Source organism: Varroa destructor, unplaced genomic scaffold (assembly GCF_002443255.2).
Source record: "Varroa destructor unplaced genomic scaffold, Vdes_3.0 BEIS01000004.1, whole genome shotgun sequence".
Taxonomy (NCBI): domain Eukaryota; kingdom Metazoa; phylum Arthropoda; class Arachnida; order Mesostigmata; family Varroidae; genus Varroa; species Varroa destructor.
The window spans coordinates 2277330-2296178 of record NW_019211457.1 but is presented as its reverse complement, the minus strand read 5'-3'; the positions used below and the strand labels follow the sequence as shown (position 1 = coordinate 2296178).

Sequence of the window (18849 nt, the reverse complement as noted above, 5' to 3'; positions counted from 1 at the left end):
GTTGTTCTATGATTGTTGTTGATGCCCACGAGCTGTGCTCAGCGGCTGCTACGGCAGGAGCATATCCCGCCAAATCCCGACACATCACTCCGATCTTAAGGATTTGGTTCAGGCTGATGAGGCGGTCACCCACACCGCCGTCGCCACTGCCGCTGCTCAGTAATATAACAGAGTAGGGTAAGATCAATCGTTGTACGTCAAAAGCGGCTGCCGTCGTCTTGACTTGTCCAGTCTTGGCTGTCTTCTGATCAGTGCTTAGCGATTCGAGCAGTCCATTTGAATCTGCGGCAAGCGGTACTGCTGAGGAGTCTTTCTAGTAGAGCTTTTCAACAGGCAGACAACTAAGACGACGACAGCGGGTGATAGCACACACAGCACAAACTACAACATCAATGTGATGTTACACTATCATGGAGGAAACGCGGGCCGCTGAGGCATGACTGAGTGGCTGTCGGTTAAGTTTTTCTGACGACAGTGTCTGTGGTAGGCGCCTGAATACCTGGCGTCCTATCTTGTGCGGAAAAGGCACAGCACGCGTCGTGCATTGAGGAAAAAAGCGGTCCGAAAGGGGGTAATGAGGACGTATATCGCTGTGCAACCCCCATGTTAGTTTTGCAAATGAGGGTTCGTGCGACGTGCGCTGCGTGCGTCTCGTCTGCGTGTTCGAGATGATGAGCAACCACGGAAATGGTGATAGTTATAATGACAGTTGCCATAGGAAAAAGACCGATCGTAAGTGACTGTTTTTCTGACATACACGGAAAGAGCATTCTTAATTTGTATGTTTACTTGAGTGTGGTATAAACTGGAGTTCTTTCATTTCCACGAGGGCTTTGTAGAGGGCTCGAACCCTCCAAAGCTTTGGGTGATGCCAGAAGTGACTGATAGGAGCACTGGTGTAAATGCGTGAGTTTCATAAGGTGAAACTGGAAGGTACTTAGAGGAAAATTTAGGAATATAGTGACGGTGATTAGACGTACGCCAGTGGTCCTATTGTCTGGCTGGATGTGTGCGTGGCGTCAGTTTTCTGGAGGCGGCGAACCAGCGCTAGTAGTAGAAGTTGTTGGTCGTCGTGTTCCGTAAAGACGAGCTTGTTTTTGTCGCTCAGACTCTGGTGCGTGACTCACCGAGTCGCCTACACTGGGATGTATGGGGACCCAGTTCGAGCATAGCTCGCCTTCCGCGACGCTACATCCACACCACAATGCCTCGGTGACAGCGACAACGAGTTCGGGTTCACAGGCGCCCCAGGTAAGAATTGGCAAGGAAGCAATAATGAGGAGCTTCATGGCCTAGAGTTACCACGTATGGAATACTTGGTAATTAAAGATCATAGCGTTGTGTATTAGACAGATAAGATCCCATAGCCGTCAAAACGATTCGTGGAAATATGCTAATCATGAGAAAAGCTAGGCATATTTTTTAAAGACAATAGGCACACATATATTTCCTTGGCTAATGTTATATTTTAAATAAATTTACAAAAGATCGATGAAGATATTATTACATTTTATAGTAATGAGTACAAAAGCAATCGTTCTTCATTAACGCCGAACTCCAACCGATGACTAATATATTACAAATATGCTCGTTGCGATCTATGTACAGAGGCATACAGCTGCACGGTCTACCAAGTTGATTATGAATTATGAATGATTATTATTCGCCGATTATAACGAATCGCCGAATTCGCTCGATTCGGCGAAGTCTCTGATCAGCAACCAGAAATGTATACCAATTTAAATGACAACAATCGTACATAGACGTTTCATAATAGCTACTTTTAGTCACGAAGTCTTGATGTAAGCCGGTCGACCAAACAAACCATTTATTTTTTTTGGAGTAACAATATACTCAGTTCTAGTCATATCGAACATGAATATTTTGCCAGAGTTTTGGTTCGTTGGTGTCTAATATAATAAACATTATATATCGTTATATATATATATATATATATCGTTATTATGATATTATTATCGAAAAGGTTATTTTAGTGGTAGGTATTTTTTTATAGTGTCGTTTTTCTAACGAAATTCTCATTCCGGGATCATCATAAAAAAGAAAGGATGGAGTTTATGAACCTATGTTATCAAACAAATTTTAGAAGAATATTTAGTGCTGAATTCTTTACTCCGTAAATAGTTCAGTTCTTATTTATCAATCATACACTTACAGTTGCTTCAAATATCTGGTCATTTTGTAAAGATCCAATATTGTTTCTCGCTCCGTTGAGCAAAACTGGTTTTATTTTCGAGTAATGAACATACCTGAAACACAAATTCTAAATGAAGAGCCATAGATTTGTTAAATATGAGACAAAGAAATTCACCTGATCTATGTCTGCAAAAAGAAATAGCGTGTCTACATTATGACATACCTTGTATATCATGGAAGACTCAATGGTGTGATTATCGTTCTAACTTCTTACTTCAGTTCTGTTCATCACGTTTGCTTAACGCGCACACGCTTTCCAAGGAATAATCATTCATGTCTAATTACATTCTTGGCGTGTCTTAAGGTGAGTGTAGTCCTTCTAAAACAGCTCGTTCAGGCAGTCCGCTTGGGACGTAATGTGACCAGTTCTCTCTTAATGGGCCTGCTCTGCTTACTTATGCATGACCGAAGCTTCGTTTGATCAGCGGATTCGGAGTCTTTAATTCTAATTAAAAAAAAAGGAGGAAACCCAATAAGCAGGTTACGATAATTCTATTCGAAAGGCACCTTAATACTTCGTATTGTTCATTACTGACAAGGTTACTAAACGTGCGTGACATCAAAACGGAATTTACATTTCCATTGGCATAGGCGCTCACAGGACGTGTTTAGGCTAAAACAAATATTGAAGAGTAGTAAAACGAACCCAAAAATGGGTCTAATTAGCGAATCTTATTGGCTTTTTCAGATCAAACTGGATAAAACTTTGGAAGAAGCCACAGAAACTGGAGTTCTCCGATTAAATGGCCGCAAACTGAAGGAGATCTCTTTAAAACTTCAGTCGTTACCGAAGTACGATATCACCGATACGATTGTTACGGGTGAGTTCGCTGGCTTTTTTGATACTTGGTCGAAAAACAGCTGTCGAGCATTAGCATTTGGTGTGGCAGACTTGGAAGCAATTAGAATTAGAGATAAATAGAAGTCGTTAACACATCGGCATGAATTTGAAGATCCTATGTGCGCTGTCAGCTGTGAAGCGTATTAAGTGCAGAAATGGCATGGACATGCCGAGCACGCAGCAAAACAGAAACTAATTTTATTCTAATTCAAACTATAAGAGAAAAAATTATTCTAAACCAGGAATAATAACTTGCCTATCCAGTATAGAAATCCAAAGACTGCGCAGTTTTGAGTAAAAAGAAAAGTACTATTATCTCTGTGGTAATTGTTGATGCAAACTTTTTCTGGACATGGCTGCACAGTGAAAATTCAGACTGCAAAAATACGTTTGTTTTTAAGTAATCTTCGAAACTATGGTATGTCTTTATTCCAAATGATATTAGTCTTTCTAAAAAAAATGTTTTTTGTGGCTTGCATTGCCAGAATTATAGAAACCAACTAGCAAACAGGCTTGTCTGATTGTGTATCACATTTCATATGGGCAACAGACTGTAAGCCGCTACAGAAGATGAATTACTGAGCACCGATAAGTTGTCTAATTACGCAGACCTCTGTGCAGAAAACGGAAGTTAGAAGCTAGGATATAGCTCGTCGATTTGAATCGGCCTATTCATTTAGCTTTATTTGTGGCTAAGGATGTTGTAGCACATTGCTCCACTAACGCATGTAACCATGCTTTGTATAGGAATTTTCTGTAGATGGTTTTGAATAAACCGCTTTGTTAGTATGGGACCAAATAACCGAAACTCTTCTACCAAATTTCACGTAGTTTATATTTTTTTAACAGGTTGGCTTTGCTGCTATTACTTATACGTATACGTAATTGTGCGTATGTGAGTTCACTTATAAAGTACTTTAGGGCTGCGGCACCCCTCTATCTATTATAAAACCAACAATATAAGATACGCGTTTAAACGAATCTCAGTCTAGCTGGTGTGAGTTCATTGAGTTGCTGCTAGTAGGCCTTGCGAATAGATATCTGTAAATTTAGTCCATTACGAGTGGCTGTTTCAGTGAAGCAATGTTAAAGTGCGAACATACTTCTCAGCTAATGCCCTATAAAGCTTGTTGTAAGCTGTATTTGCTGCTCAGATATACGACGACCCTGTTGCCATGAAACTTGCTTTCGAGGCCTAAAAGAATTTTAAATCCAGTTACTAAACCGTCTATCTGTTTTCGTATGGCTGCTGAGCGATCGACTAATGATTGCTGTTAAGATGAATTGCTTACACTAGTAATGGCTTTTATAGCGTTATGAAAATCGCTCGTAACAATAATTACTGCCACAATTGCTAAAAATGTTTAGTGGACAAATATTAATAATATAGGTTTTAAGATACCAGGTGGAATTTATCTGCTAATTGTCTTTCTTGGACCTTTTTTTTTGCTGTGTGTTTATTTCACCTTTTAGATCTTTCGAAGAACCGTTTAAATGAGCTTCCCTCATTTGTTTGCGAGCTGTATCAGCTTACGGAGCTGTCGCTGTACTCGAACCTACTTAGGAGTCTTCCTTCAGATGAGTCGCTGCTCACGCTACAGCACCTCACGTATCTCAACCTGTCCAAGAATCAGATCTCGGTGATACCGCAAGCACTATGCTTCTTACCAAAACTGCAGGTCCTTATCGTGTCCCATAATCGACTGTGTTCACTTCCTGAGGAGTTGGGCCGTATGACCTCTCTGTACGATCTCGATGTCAGCTGTAACGAGATCTCCTTTCTGCCGGCGCAGATCGTCAACCTGGCCGCACTCAAATATCTCGACCTACGAAGAAACCTCTTGGTCGAACTACCTTCCGATCTCCACAAGCTTACGGGCTTGACAAGGTTGGATATTTCCGAAAACCGGATACAGAACCTGCCCACTGACATGCGAAGAATGGAAAGGTTGACCGAGTTCGTCTGTGATCATAATCCTCTTGTCACGCCCCCAGCAGCGGTAAGTTCAGCAGTGGAAGAGAATAAAACTAGATTTATAGGAAGGTGTTGGTAATGTAACTCATATATATATTCTCCTTAACGTAGATGAGTTTCTTTATAGACAATAGACAATTAGGTATGTTATACTCATACGAAAGAAGTTTGTGCTAGTATTTGGATGCTTATCGAATGAGTTCAGTATAAAGCCCAGTTCTTACTTTCGTAGTATTGATTGATCTTAAAATTCGTTGTGACGACGATAAGTAGATACAGTATGAGGGAAACGCCTTTTAGCAATTTGTGAGTCCTCGTTTTTCGTTTGCTAAGGTAGCAAGCAACCAAATTATGGAAAAAATGAAAATGAAAGAAAAAGAAAGTGAAGAATGTGTCAAGAAAAAGTGAAAAAAGTGAGACGATTCTCACTCGACTCACAATCCCAAATGGACAGCAGTACGACTATCCCCTTATTTTCAATGACCAGATCCGCTTACCATTTGACATCTCATTGCTTTTACCTTATTATAGTGTTTTTTTTTTTTATTGTGCAGCTATGTACCCGCGGCCTAAACCACGTGAAAAAGTTTCTCGATAATGAGGAACGAAAACGTGGTGGTGGACCGGCAGGCGTCGCAGGTGACACTGGCACCCTAACTCAGGCTGGCCATAGAGGACTTCGAAGCCGAGAATCTTTCCAGCTGACTCTTCGGCACCCCATTTCGAAAGCAGGCGCAAGAGACTCCGGTTACACGACAAGTGATGGATCTACGGGCTACAACGAGAAAAGGTCAGTGAAGTACACGTCATAGTGAACAATGCGTATGCTAACCTGGTGCAAATGTGAACTAACACATCGATCGGTTAATGGAACTAAAGTTGTTCGGTCGGTCAGTTTTTCAAATCCTGGGTTATTCTAGTACTCTACAAGCGTTGAGCTGAATCTGAGCCGTTGCAAAATCAGGTTGATTGGCTTAATACATTATACTACACGTTACTGTATTTCGTTCCCATTTTTTCTTTTTTCTTTTTCTGGGCAAGGAGGTGATGTTCCTTTCAATTTGCTTGTTTATTGTTAAAACTTATGCCTTTGTTTTTGTTTGTGGTTTTTCTTGTTGTTTATTTGCTGAATTTTTACAACTGTTTGCGTGCCGGGTATCACACAAAATTGCGCATATATGTACTGTAATGACAATACGCTGAGTGGGTTCGTTGCGGTCTCACGGTTTAATTCTGGACGTTCTCGTCCTACGACTGTTCGGTGTAGCCAGTTAAATCGTCCACTTTTCTAGTGAAATCGCTCTTGTGAACAACGAATAGTAGTATTAGTCCAAAATATGTTCACGGTACATTTCGGCTTAGATTTGATTAGACTGCAAATTAAACTAGGCTGTTCCGTACGGATTTTTTTCTGGCATTAAATATTCATGCAACTGAACGACGGTGTCAAGATAAAGGCATAGTGATCCGATAATGAGTTGGAAAGAGGGCTGAGAAATTTGCCTTGCAATGTGGTCATTACAACCACAACGCAATGAATATCTTGTTTTGCTGTAATGCTAACTAAATGAGTGCTATATATATTCACGTGTTACGCGTCCCAATGAATGTAAAAAGATATAGAAAACAAGTTTTTTTAATGTCTTAATGGTATGGCTATAAAGCTCGTAGGGAAAGCTTTTCGCATGAATTTAATACCTGTTAAATTGTACATTACGCTGCATTAGTAGATCATCACGCTTACAAGGCAAGCGTATTCAGATTTAATAGAAGAGATACAATAATAATGACGGTGACCATAATAATAATACTATTAAAAATTTGACACGCTATACGTGCACGGTTTCTGTAGGTTTTCCGGTGCCGGCGGCAAAGATGACATTGACGCCGCGGACGAGATACGTCGTTTTGCCGCGCAGCGAATGGAGTTTACTCGGAGTCCCAAGAAACCCCAACAGCCGTTGCAACAGCGTCATCAACTTTTTGGCCCCTCAACACAGGTAATCACCATGCTAATTAGCATATTGAATTGTTGCACTTATCTATTTTTTGACTCTCTAAACAAAGCTATAGTATTAGTCGTTAACTTACTATTACGTGCCGGTTTGGCAGCCTACGCTCACGTCATTCCAGTCGTCGACATCTTCGCACGACCTCTGCAACGTGAGTCCGTCAAGCGAAGCGGCGACGTTGCAGGCAACCGCTGGGGGCCCAGCTACCCCTAGCACCCTCAGTCCGACATCGGAATTCAAGCCTATTCAGCCCGGTAAGCATCAGTCTGTTTTGCATTTCAAATCAGATGTATGTGATATATAATAAAAAATAACACACAAGTAGTATCGATGATGAAGCAGTCCTCAACTAAGATAGCAACGATCGTAAAGCTCAAAATATTTAGGTAGGCAATGCCGAAAGATGCCGTATGTTTTGTATGGAAAGTCTTGTAAATATTATTTATAATTTTAGTGGTTAATGTTAGTTGTTCGGTAAAAGAGCGCTGATATGGTGGTAAGGAATTTCATTTGCCTTATTAAGCCAATGTTATTTCATTATGGGAAGTATTAATGAGTTTTGTGTGCGTGGGGGTATACTTCAGATCCAACGATGCCCAAGACAGGCGATGGGGTATTTGGTTCGGGTGATCTCCTTTTGGGACCGATACCAGGCCGATGTCTGACTCCAGAAGAAGAACTTCGACAGAGGCGTGAGGCAATTGTTGCTAAGCAAAGGGCTGAAGTTAAGGTAAGCTAAGCCACAGCAGACTATTACAACAACTTTGGAAAAAATCGAAGGTGATTAATAAAATTCGCATAATTGTGCTCAGTATAAACGCTAGCTAAAATTATCATAATAATTATGATCGCATTGTGTGAATTAATCATTAAATGGATTCGAATTAAATCATAAACTGCTTATGATTCCACTCAAATTTAATCGTTTTTGTCCGGTTACTTGCTGAACTATTGTAGAAAAACACGAAATCAACTTTTTGGAATAAATTTTTTGTTAATTTCAACAGCGAGTTCAGAAGGAGGCCCTCATCCAGTTTGTAAAGCAGCGGCAGAGCCCATTACCTGGCGGGGGACAGTCGCTTACTCACCCACAACAGCCGCCCCCCCCTCCTCCACCTCTGCTGGGCCAAGGGGGTCAGACACAATCTGGTCATCCTGCAACCCTGCCTGTTAGTTTTTCCCAACAACACCAGCAGCAACTACCACAGCAGATTAGTCCAACATCTGAAAGCACCCCTCCATTGCCGAACTTCACAATGCGAAGAGGTTTGTGGAATCAATATTTTTTTAAAATTTTTTTAGTGTGTATCTGCACTGTATGCAATATGTATCTGTCAAATGGCGTTTCTTAAACTATCAAAAGACTTTTGCTTCACCCAGTCTATATTTGTAATAAATCGCATAGGCAAAATGTGTATCTAATATAAAAAGATATTTTAAAAAAACGTTGGACTATATCTGATACAGATGGTTGTCTTTCGTTTCAAACCTCCTTGAACGGCTCTTTTCGTTCTCTTACTCTTTTTTCATAATTGTATTTGTTTCGTTGCCTATCCATCGGTCTCATCAGGTTTGGACCGAGCTCGTGAAGAGCAGGAATTGCTGGGCCGTATGCGTGCGATTATCGAGGCTCGGCTCAAGATGGCGTTGCCGGAGAACCTGGCAGGCGCCCTCACTGACGGAGTGGTCCTCTGCCACTTGGCGAACCACGTCCGGCCAAGATCTGTGGCCACCATTCACGTGCCTTCCGCTACGAATGTATGTATTGGCGCGCAAAAGTATGTTGCGAGCTGATGAATTCTCATTTATTTGTTTTTGAATCTTGAATTTTTTTCTGCAATCCGGGATTCCTCTATACATGTTTATCAACATTTTTTAGCGTACTCAGACATACACTAATGTGTTTCTGCTTGATTATAGTATACGCTATAAAGAAGATCTAAAACTAGATAAATATATGATAGCCTAGTAAGCCATGTTTTTGGTTGGCACTTAACCCGTTAAGTTTGGTGAATCGAACCGTGTAACTACAAGACCCCTTTTTTAAACCTAGGTGATTGTTCTGTGTAATTCATTATTAAGATTCTGTATGCCACATGGTAAATATTTACAGAGTACATGCGATTGCTAGGTTTTGAACTCGATGTGGTTCCATCCGGGCGGAGAGTGCACATTTATTTAGTGCGTTGTCGTGGCAACCGTAAATGTGCGACAATTTCTAGTTCTAATTTTGATGTTGATCAGCCGTGTTTATAGCATGCAATTACCATCCCATTTCATTCGAGAAATCGCAGACAAATCCAACAAGATCTATCTTTTTTTTTACTAGGGGCAGGTCTTCGTTGTTGTACCGAAGAGGTGATTCCGAAGACTTGGTCACGCAATAAAATAGCTAAAAGCGTTAAAAAAGATTCAATTTTTATTGACTTGCCATCTGCTTATATGATACAACGATAATCAGAAATAATTTGATAATGATATCATGACTTAGGTGGTTTGGGCAATCTGGAAGGCTATTAACCGTTTGACATAAACAAATAATTGCTTATTTTTTTTCTGTTTTGCTGTTTTATTCACGTTTTAGCCGAAGTTAACAATGGCAAAATGCCGCCGAAATGTGGATAATTTTTTGGATGCCTGTCGTCGACTCGGAGTCCCTCCGGTAAGTAAATTGTTTTCAGTTATGAACACGTTTTGCCCTTCTATCTCATCCTGCCTAATTTTCCTTTTCCTAAATATCTTACCTTATTATGGATAACCACTTTCCCGTCTCCTTCGCACTTCATTTTCATGGCTGGGTGCACTTTGTTGTTGATAGTTGCCCTTCTTTCCTATTTGTTCTTGTTATCCTTTTTTCAAGATTACCTTGACATCTGTATATCATTACCTTAGAAATGTTACAAAACCACATTTTTTTTATTAGCTCTTGTTCGTCCAGTAGCGTTTGTTTCGTTACTTATTAAACACCTCTTTTCGACTCAGCGTGGTATATCAAAAAAGTTAACTAAACATACTCAGAAGTTTGAAATAACTGTAAATTGAATATTTGTGTGTGTATTTATATTCGGCATCGCGTGTTTTGCTATGTTTTAAATTTTAGCATGAACTTGACAAACACAAAACATAGGCAATATTTGTACTGTCTAGTGCTTACGATATGGCGAAAATGCCAGTAAGGGTTCTATTAGTATCATGCGTATTGTTTTGCTTCCCGTTTTTTTTTATCCAATTATAAGCGTTTTTAGATTCTCGTTTCTCTAACTATGGATTGAACATTTTTCTTTAGTTTTTATCTTTTCAAGTTACAACATAATTTGCATTTATTGGTCTTGTTTTCCAGTCACTTTTTTCCAGCTTGTATCTTAAGTAGATATATCATCCAAGAAGTCCTATATTTATTACAAATATATCTAAAGAAAGTATATGAAAACGTTTAGATTTTTAGAAGGCCTTTTTCCTATTTTTTTTTAATACGCAGTTTTATTTTGTTGTTCTGAGTTATTTTTATATAATCACCGTTTTTAGAATCTACTATAATTCAGATAATATTGTGCAAATGGAACACAAAGAGGCACTCTAATCTCTTTTTACACCATTACTTTTTGCACATCACTATTCTTTTTTCCATTTAGTTACAAATGCACTAAAGCTACCGCTTTACGTACGCATAAACAACATTGTTGTCATTTTGACGTTCTTTTTTCGTTTCTTCTACTGCCCACAACGAAACAGAAAAAACAAGATGCATTAGAAACGTATTTGTGCAATGTAACGAATGCTTTTAATAACATGGATGTTCTACGTTGCGTATTCTGCTGTTGACTGCGGTTTAAGTCAGACGTTTCCATCTTCGTCTTTCTTCAATTTTGTCTTCAGAAAAGCTTGCAATTCTTACGCACAAACCTATTTTACTCTCTCTCTTTCTTCACCTTATTGAGATAGATTATATTTATACTGAGGACGGCTATTTTGATATTGAAGCATTTCTTGTTGCATCGGGTGCTAAATTGGATTAATTTGCCTTTATTTATTCAGATTCTTAACTTTACTAAATATTTAGCCTTTAAAGTACCAAATGTCTACGTATGCAATATGTTAAAACATCATAGTGTACGTTATGAGGGATTCAGCTCTACCCTCTCCCTGACAGAAAACTGCTATAGTATTTCAAACAGCTTTACCATGTTGTTCCGTTCACAATGTGGCCATGCAGGATTGTTACTACGTAGGATTTGCCTATTTGCACATCTCTCTATCCCACTGGTCGCTTTTTTGTCCACGCATCTATTCTAGTGCTGACAGCCCAACACAAGGAAAAACTCATCTCTACCCTGCACGTATAATTGATGCACATATTGGGCGCGGTCAGATATGTTGGTTTCATAGTATAATTTTAGGCACGACTCTGTAAATTGTAGCACGTCGAAATCGACATGGATACTTTCCATTTCTTTATGTTTTTTAATAGTTTTCGTGCCGTCACATTTATTATTGGTCACGTTATCGGATTTGTTCTTCTGTACTAATTTTATGGGCCAGTCATATACTTTTCATATAAACCACTCTGTGAATGTATCATATTTATTTGCTCGTGTTCGGCGATTATTTTGGATACTGCGTTCGGAACATTTTCGGCCGCTTTTCGAATGTTTCCGAGCGTTTTGTCTCTCCGTTTTTATGATCCCGGCTTCGTTTTGTTCTCTCGATCGCGGAATGTGCGTTCTACCTATTTTGTTGGACGAATGTTCCGGTATTATATATATTATGAGGTAAGTACACGTACATACTTAAAAACTTCTGTTGGTTTTTCTGCTTTGGGCTCCTATCCTAGAATTTCCGCTGTATCTCTCTTGGCATGCTTTCCTTTACTTTTTGGTAACCCTGGCTACTTCAAAGAGGCCAATCCAGTATCCGACAGATATAACCTCGTTGAATTTGCGTGACACTTCCTAATTTGATTGGCGGTTGCTTATTAACCGTTAGCTTGCTGTTTCTAAACTTTGGGCCCGAAATTCCAACAAACCTGACGTATACAAGCATTCCGAGTTTCACGTACAGAACTGTATCGCCAAACCGTTATAACTAGTACAACCAGGAACTAACCATGTAAGCTTTGCGTTATCTACAACATCTGGTAACTAACAACTGCAGTCGCAGAAACGATTGATGATAAAAAGAAAGAAAAAAGAACTTGATTATCACACATGACTGGTGATACTTGCGGGGAAAAAGTCACTAATCTATCAGTAGTAACCATCATGTTGCTTATTGCTTGAGATCGGTAACTTTGTTTGCCTACTGTTTGTCGAAATCTCCGACAGGTGTCGTTGTGTGGTTGATATAAAACTTTGGTCATGTATTGGTTCATCTGGGTAACCTTGTTGCGTTGACGAAATCATGTTTGGCGGAATGTGCCGTCAGGGTAATGAATCTTGCTATGGATACTTGTTGACTGGTTTATTACTGACATTATATGATATATTATCACACGTAACGCAATAGCCTCAACTTCCCAGCACATGTATGAAGTGCTGCGTTAAAATATATGCGAGAACTCATTGTGTATAACAGAATCTATGATTTAACTGGAACGCAATCTTAGTCTCTTACAATTCCTACAATCGCTTTTTTCTCAATCTTAAGTTGTCCGGTTTCTAGAAAGGATCATCGTACTCTTAGTCCCTACAGGCACGCATAAAGCACAGCGAATTTCTTTGTATCGGGATCTTGCATTACCTACTTCTTTCATGGATATCTTTTTTATGGGATATATTTCATTGGTGACTCGTCCGCACAAACGCGTCGTTCTTTTCTGAAATGGCATGTGTCTTTATTTCAGGAGGAGACCTGCGAAAGTGGCGATGTCTTGGCGGAATTTGACGCACGAGCTTTGCTTACTACCATCGAATCGTTTATTCGCGTCGCCGGTCGGCAAAGCTCTGCAGGCATTGGAGGGACCAGTACGAAACCGACCGCTAAACCACCTCCGCCGCCGCTACCTATCAGATCTTCAAGCGATCCGGCGTATACGGGCCCTCAGACGGGTCCACAGACGGCTTCTGGAAGCAATCAACTAGCTGTCAATAACAACTTGCCGAAACCTTGCGACGAGCAACCTGCGAAGCAGGATCCGGCCGGAACAGGCGGTCTGGCCACAGTCGGAGCTCGATCTATTGAGGCCGTCAGCCGAAATGAGAGCCCGGTTAGCACAAGCGAGGACATCTCTAATCTGGAAAACCTGGAATACGACCTGTTAGAGGTTCGGTTAAGCTCGTCGAAGACGACTCCGCCCCAGCACAGCTCGGCTGAAGATACCGAGGCGGCATTACCAAGCGATACGAGCCTCGAAGACGAGGCAGCTTTGGAAGGAAATACGACATTTCGCTCAATGCCACCAGAGTACCCCGGCTTACAGGGGTTATCGAGGCCGAACACGGTGGAGGTTGTCAAGGACCGTGAAACAGGCGATGTTAATCGCGATAATACAATGGAGCAGGAATCATCAAGAAGAAGAAAAATAAAACTTGTAGGAGACGATGGGACGGTTATTGCAGACAGCAGGGAACAGTATATCCAGCAAAGAGGCAACACTTCATCAGTTAGGAAACTCCGAAGTCTGTTTGAAAGATCTGCAGAGCCATGTGCAACACTCGATCAACAACACAGAACGATGCCACACAATCAAAAGGATGGCTCGGGTTCCGATTCCAGGGAGAGAGCCGACGTGCAAAAAAATGGTCATCATCATCTTAATCGAGTCGATGAACAATACAGAGAACAAATCGATACCATAGAACCTGTTAAGGAGGAGTGCAATCAGCAAACGATAGGGGGCCAACCGTGTAAAGGGATAAGTAGTAGCTCTAAGAATGAGTCTTTCTTCACGACGAACGTCAAAGCGGGTATCGGGACAGCATGTATCTCCCTCGTAGTCTACCTGTACGCGTATCACCCTTGGATCCTCATACTTTTAACCACTATTGTCGCTCTTGTGCTGTATAAGAATTTTTTCCCTACGACTAGCAACCCAGGTCACAAGAACGACAATGATCTGGTAGGTGCCAGTAGCCAAAACCCCGATAAACCTACTGTTGATAGCGATAGCACTGCTGCTCTTGAGCAAAACGACCCAGCGAGAGCGTGCGCGAATTCGAGAAATGCCAGCAACGAAGGTGCCACTAGTGATAATCTCCTAAATGATAAGGACAGTAGGTAGCCGGCACATTGTTGACTGAACAGATAACTACATTAATTTGAAAAGGTGAGAAAGGCGAAAGGCACAAACGTGTGTTGAAGAAGCCGTGAAGCAAAACGAAGTGTTCCGTCGCATACAAACAATATATATATATATATATATATATATATATAATTAAAAAAATATACAGTATCAAGGAGCAGCCATGAAGGTAAATTATGTCAACAAGCTTTCATTTAATGGGACAAAGAAACTAAAAAAAGGTATGGACGGTAATAAGAAAATTTTTATGTCTAGGAGTTTCACAAGTGGAGACCCTTCTGCATAACACTACATTCGCTACAAAGCGTAACCAAAATATATAGTATTAATAATAAAAAAAAATATATAGGGATATATGATTATATCAACAAGAAGCAAAGAGTACTATAATATAAAAAATGATAACGAGATGCAACTTTACGGTACGCGGGACGTGTGAAATTGGATACAAGTGCTTGTGCTAGAGAAAATGAGCTCAATAGGTTTGAGAGATGAACGTAGATGGAGCTTGACGATTTCTGTGTGGTATATACAATAAATTGAATGTACAGTCCGATTTCTTTTTACGAATGGATCGCTGTTTTTACTGCTTGCGCCGATTTGACATTTCTGCTTTGAGATATATAAATGTAAATATATAACTAATTGACAAGATTAGTGGCATTGGCATTTTCGTCGAAAACTTTGCATGCGCTTGAAAAGCATAAATACGGAGATTTTATCTTTTTTAAGCTTTATTAGTATCGAACAACGTTACAGCTTTGAAGTTTTCTTAAATTACACAGGCATCGTTGTATGTGAAGTACTACAATAATTGACACGTGAGTTTTTTTTTTATATATACCCTTGAGTTGTAAAATTTCGTGTCTTTTTTCCTTTAAAAGCATCCTCACAAGTTTTTATTGTGCTTTTTTCCTTATTGTCTGGCACGCCTGCTGTTTTTGCCTTACGTCCGCTTCTACAGGAGTTAACGTGTTCTGCAATGGATATCTTGGACGAGCAGCGTGGAGGTATTTGTCCGGTGGCCATTACTGTCATCGAACTTGCGAAGCTATCCACGACTCTGAGACCTCACTCGGTATCGACTTTGGTGGGTCTCTCACCACTTTCAGCGAATCCCCTTGAGCATGCGAGCCACCCCGAAGGATGCATGATACCGAGGGGGCACCGCTTTGGAGAACATGCTCGTCCCGCTAGTCTCAGTGGGCTACCAAAGATGGCCGTTGGACCGCTTGGAGCACCTCTTGGAGCGCAGCTCGTGCAAAGTAGTGCATCATCGCCAGCTCCTTCAGGAAGTAGCCATGCAGCTGCGATGATGGTAATGATGGGACACATTGGGCCCTCGACACCAAACTTTGCACCAAATCTTCATTATGACACAACGAAGATGCCTCCACCGCCGCCAAAGCAACGAGCCTACCAGCCTCCTCAGCCGCCGAAGCCGCCTTGAGGCGGTGTCACATGAGTGAAGTAATAATCGAACTATCGGGAAGGATTGTAGTTGAGCTTCGGGTACGTTTGATAGTTATCCAAACGTAGTCAGACAGAAACACTAGGCGTTGAAAGAGTCAAGAGATTTTTTTGTGAACATATTTTATGTATTTAAGGTCTACCATTGCAACTTAAAATGGTTGACAATTATAGTGAGAATCATTGAATATGCGTTTTGTCTTTTAAAGCGTAGTCACGTTGTCCACTACAAAATAGAAGTCAGTCGAGATTGAGTGCGATGCGCGCATTTGAGTGCTGTACCCGTCACCCATAAAAGAAACATCGGCGAGAGCATCTTTTGCTCGTGAGCACAACACGACGAGACGTCTATCTGATTGCTCAATGCTGTACAACCGCCCAAACAGTTTTGTTAGTCCAAACGTCATATAGCTATTATCTTCTTTTTTGCTAACGTTAAACTCGACTGGAGTGGAGAACGTTTTTATTTTCTGTTTTCATGAACGAAAAGTAGATATCAGCTGCTGCTACTTAATTTACTTTCTGCTTTCGTGGCCCCGCTTTGTATTCGTCCACGTGTTACTTTACTACTTGAGTCTTAATAGAGAGATTCATACCAGCCGTTTAGAGCTTAGGATTATGGGTTTTCTATATACTAATATGACATAATGCCCGTATTTGTTTTTCTTTCTGATCATCTTATACAAGATCGGACCTTAGGTCTTCCCAGATTTTGAAGCTCTTCTACTATATTTGTGTTCATATATCTAAAGGATACTCGTGTTCTATTACTAATTACCGTTTACGGTTTATGCGTCTAGTTGTAATAATATCTTGTTTTGGCCTATTCTCCGCCAAAAGTGCCCACTTTAAAACTTTCGGTTCTGGAGTCTTTCGGAGTATTATTACTCAGAAAGCTATCAGTTGCGTGCGCTCGCCTTCGTAGTGTACAATTTTTATATGCCTATACGTGCCTATGAGCCAACTGCGCAGTTTCTTTCTCTTGTAATGAGAGTCAGAATACTTTCAGAACAATGTTGCCTACTAAGTATGGTTCCACGTGATTTTTTGCATTGTTTGGTTGACACGTTGTAGAACGAACGGAGTATCCCATATACTTGGTACTATTTCTTAACCAATCATTTAAGTTAGTTAAATAAAAATATTTCGCTAAAATTAATACCTCCGACATAACAGCCAGCCAACAACAACTTAACAACTATTTCTACTCATTTCTATACCATTCACAAATGTTAATGTAAACTTATTTATTTTGTCAGGTTTTAAATAATACATTGAGCTTTATCTAAATGTCACGTCTCCGTTCCTATCAATTGAAGCTTTTTCGTATTTTACGTTCGGTTACTCGATGCCGATAAAAATCGAAACTGCTAACCGTATTTTAATTTTTTTTATGCCTAAGAAAACTTACCATTTCAGTACACATGCCCTCTATATAATTCTAATACTCATGTAGTTTCGTATGTTTAAAACCGCTTTTATCAGCTTATGTCTATCAAATTTTCCGTTCTCGGTTGTATTGCGGTCTACGACACTCCAGTATTACTGTTGCACGCGATTCAATCTCTCAACTGTTTTTATTTTTACTCTGTTAAAAACTATTCTGCGTTTGTTTGATTTATCGAGGTCAAGCCCCCTATCTTATTTATTGGACTACGAATTTAAGTCGATTCAGAATTCTTTGTCATCAGATTTTGTGCCCTGTTTTCATAATATGCGAACTGTGTGAATTGTAGAGGTGTTATTTTTGTGACATCGTTGATTAACAGAATCGCCTTCATGGTTCCGCTCTTCCTTAGTAAAGGTGTACGCCATTGTTTTTGTTTGTCATACGTTTTCCAATCCTAGACTTCGTGCCGTGCGCGGGGGTCTCATATGGTTTTGTTTATTTCACGTGTACATGTTCTCGTTTTCGCGATGAGTAACAAAGCGCTTAGAGCTTACTATTAGTTCTTATCGGCTGGTCTTTGTTTGGCCAAGTTTCATCTCTTCGGGTAGAACTTTTTATTCTCTCTTAATAAGCGTTCTATCTCATAAGACTTATTACTAGGACAAACTCCTGTGTATGATATGAATTCTCTGTTATTACCGACCAGATTCAATTATTCCTTCATCTTTTTATAATCTACTTTCTTTCTCAACGATTCTTAGCAGTATGTTTCAAGCTTTTTACAGCATTGCTTCAACATAGTTTCTCCATGGCTTGTTCTTCGGTTGGACTTTTTAATATTGCTTTTGTGCATTTCTATTTTATCTATGATTTCATCGCGTATAATGTACTCCAGCATCTTTTTGGGAACTAACAGATACAGATTGTTGACCTCGCCTGTGTTATACTCCTTTCTTCATATATATACTGTACACGCACTGTATGTACGCTTTATTAGCCGATATATAATGTGCTAACAAAAATACGATGACGGTCCAGCCTATTAGAAAGTTATATACAAATGATAATATACAAAGTGAGAGCCCTTCGTGGTCTGATATAAAATTTTCTCCGAAAAACCACAAGCGAAAGAACACCATAATTTCATTTTATTAATAGAAGAAGTATAGATGGTCACACAAATCCGGTCACTGCCATTTTCCATAATGGTGATGTACCCTATCAATATAAAACAAATCCTATATATATTTGCTTTCTGTGTAGTTATCGGAACAGGTTATACTTTTGAGCTTTGCCTGATATTTAAATAGGTAAAGGATATCGTCAACTATTCGTAGAGTAGCCTACTAAATGAACGTGGCAGCACCCAAATAACAGGGAAGATGGTGGCCAAATGAACATCGGCTCTTGCTGTCACGCTGAGTGAACAAGGAAACGCTTGTATTCTTGTATATCTGTATGATTTATGTATGATATTTGATGAATTACATCATGTACGGAGTAAACATTGCATACGAATAAGCCGCACAATCAATAGAAGTAATTCTAAATCGAAAAATCATTAAAATAAACGAGGCGGTACCAAACGGGACGCGGGTATCGCGACATATGAGATAATTTTGTACTAATTTTGATGTTCCATTTTTTTGGTAAAGGTGAACTACGATCCCTGCACTATCCCAATAGAGTGTTGAGTGTGAATGATTCACA

The 18849-nt window shown here is 40.0% G+C and overlaps 1 protein-coding gene across 5 annotated transcripts; it reads left to right on the top strand.

Moving 5' to 3' along the window:
- Window positions 1–149: 149 nt before the first annotated feature.
- On the top strand, window positions 150–18756 carry Lrch (Leucine-rich-repeats and calponin homology domain protein). 5 transcript variants are annotated; one of them, XM_022804961.2, is made up of 11 exons: window positions 150–732; window positions 2903–3035; window positions 4529–5055; window positions 5585–5820; window positions 6883–7030; window positions 7143–7296; window positions 7627–7772; window positions 8050–8308; window positions 8613–8800; window positions 9627–9704; window positions 12882–14849. In XM_022804961.2, the coding sequence occupies exons 1-11, from the start codon at window positions 688–690 to the stop codon at window positions 14256–14258; spliced, it is 3291 nt and encodes a 1096-aa protein (XP_022660696.1). In that variant the 5' UTR covers window positions 150–687; the 3' UTR covers window positions 14259–14849. The 5 variants fall into 5 exon arrangements, with proteins under 5 accessions (XP_022660696.1, XP_022660695.1, XP_086843812.1 ...); XM_022804960.2 differs by having other exon boundaries at window positions 155–1251; XM_086987686.1 differs by lacking the exons at window positions 150–732; window positions 12882–14849 and adding exons at window positions 2229–2518; window positions 15244–18756.
- The last annotated feature ends 93 nt before the right edge of the window (window positions 18757–18849 follow it).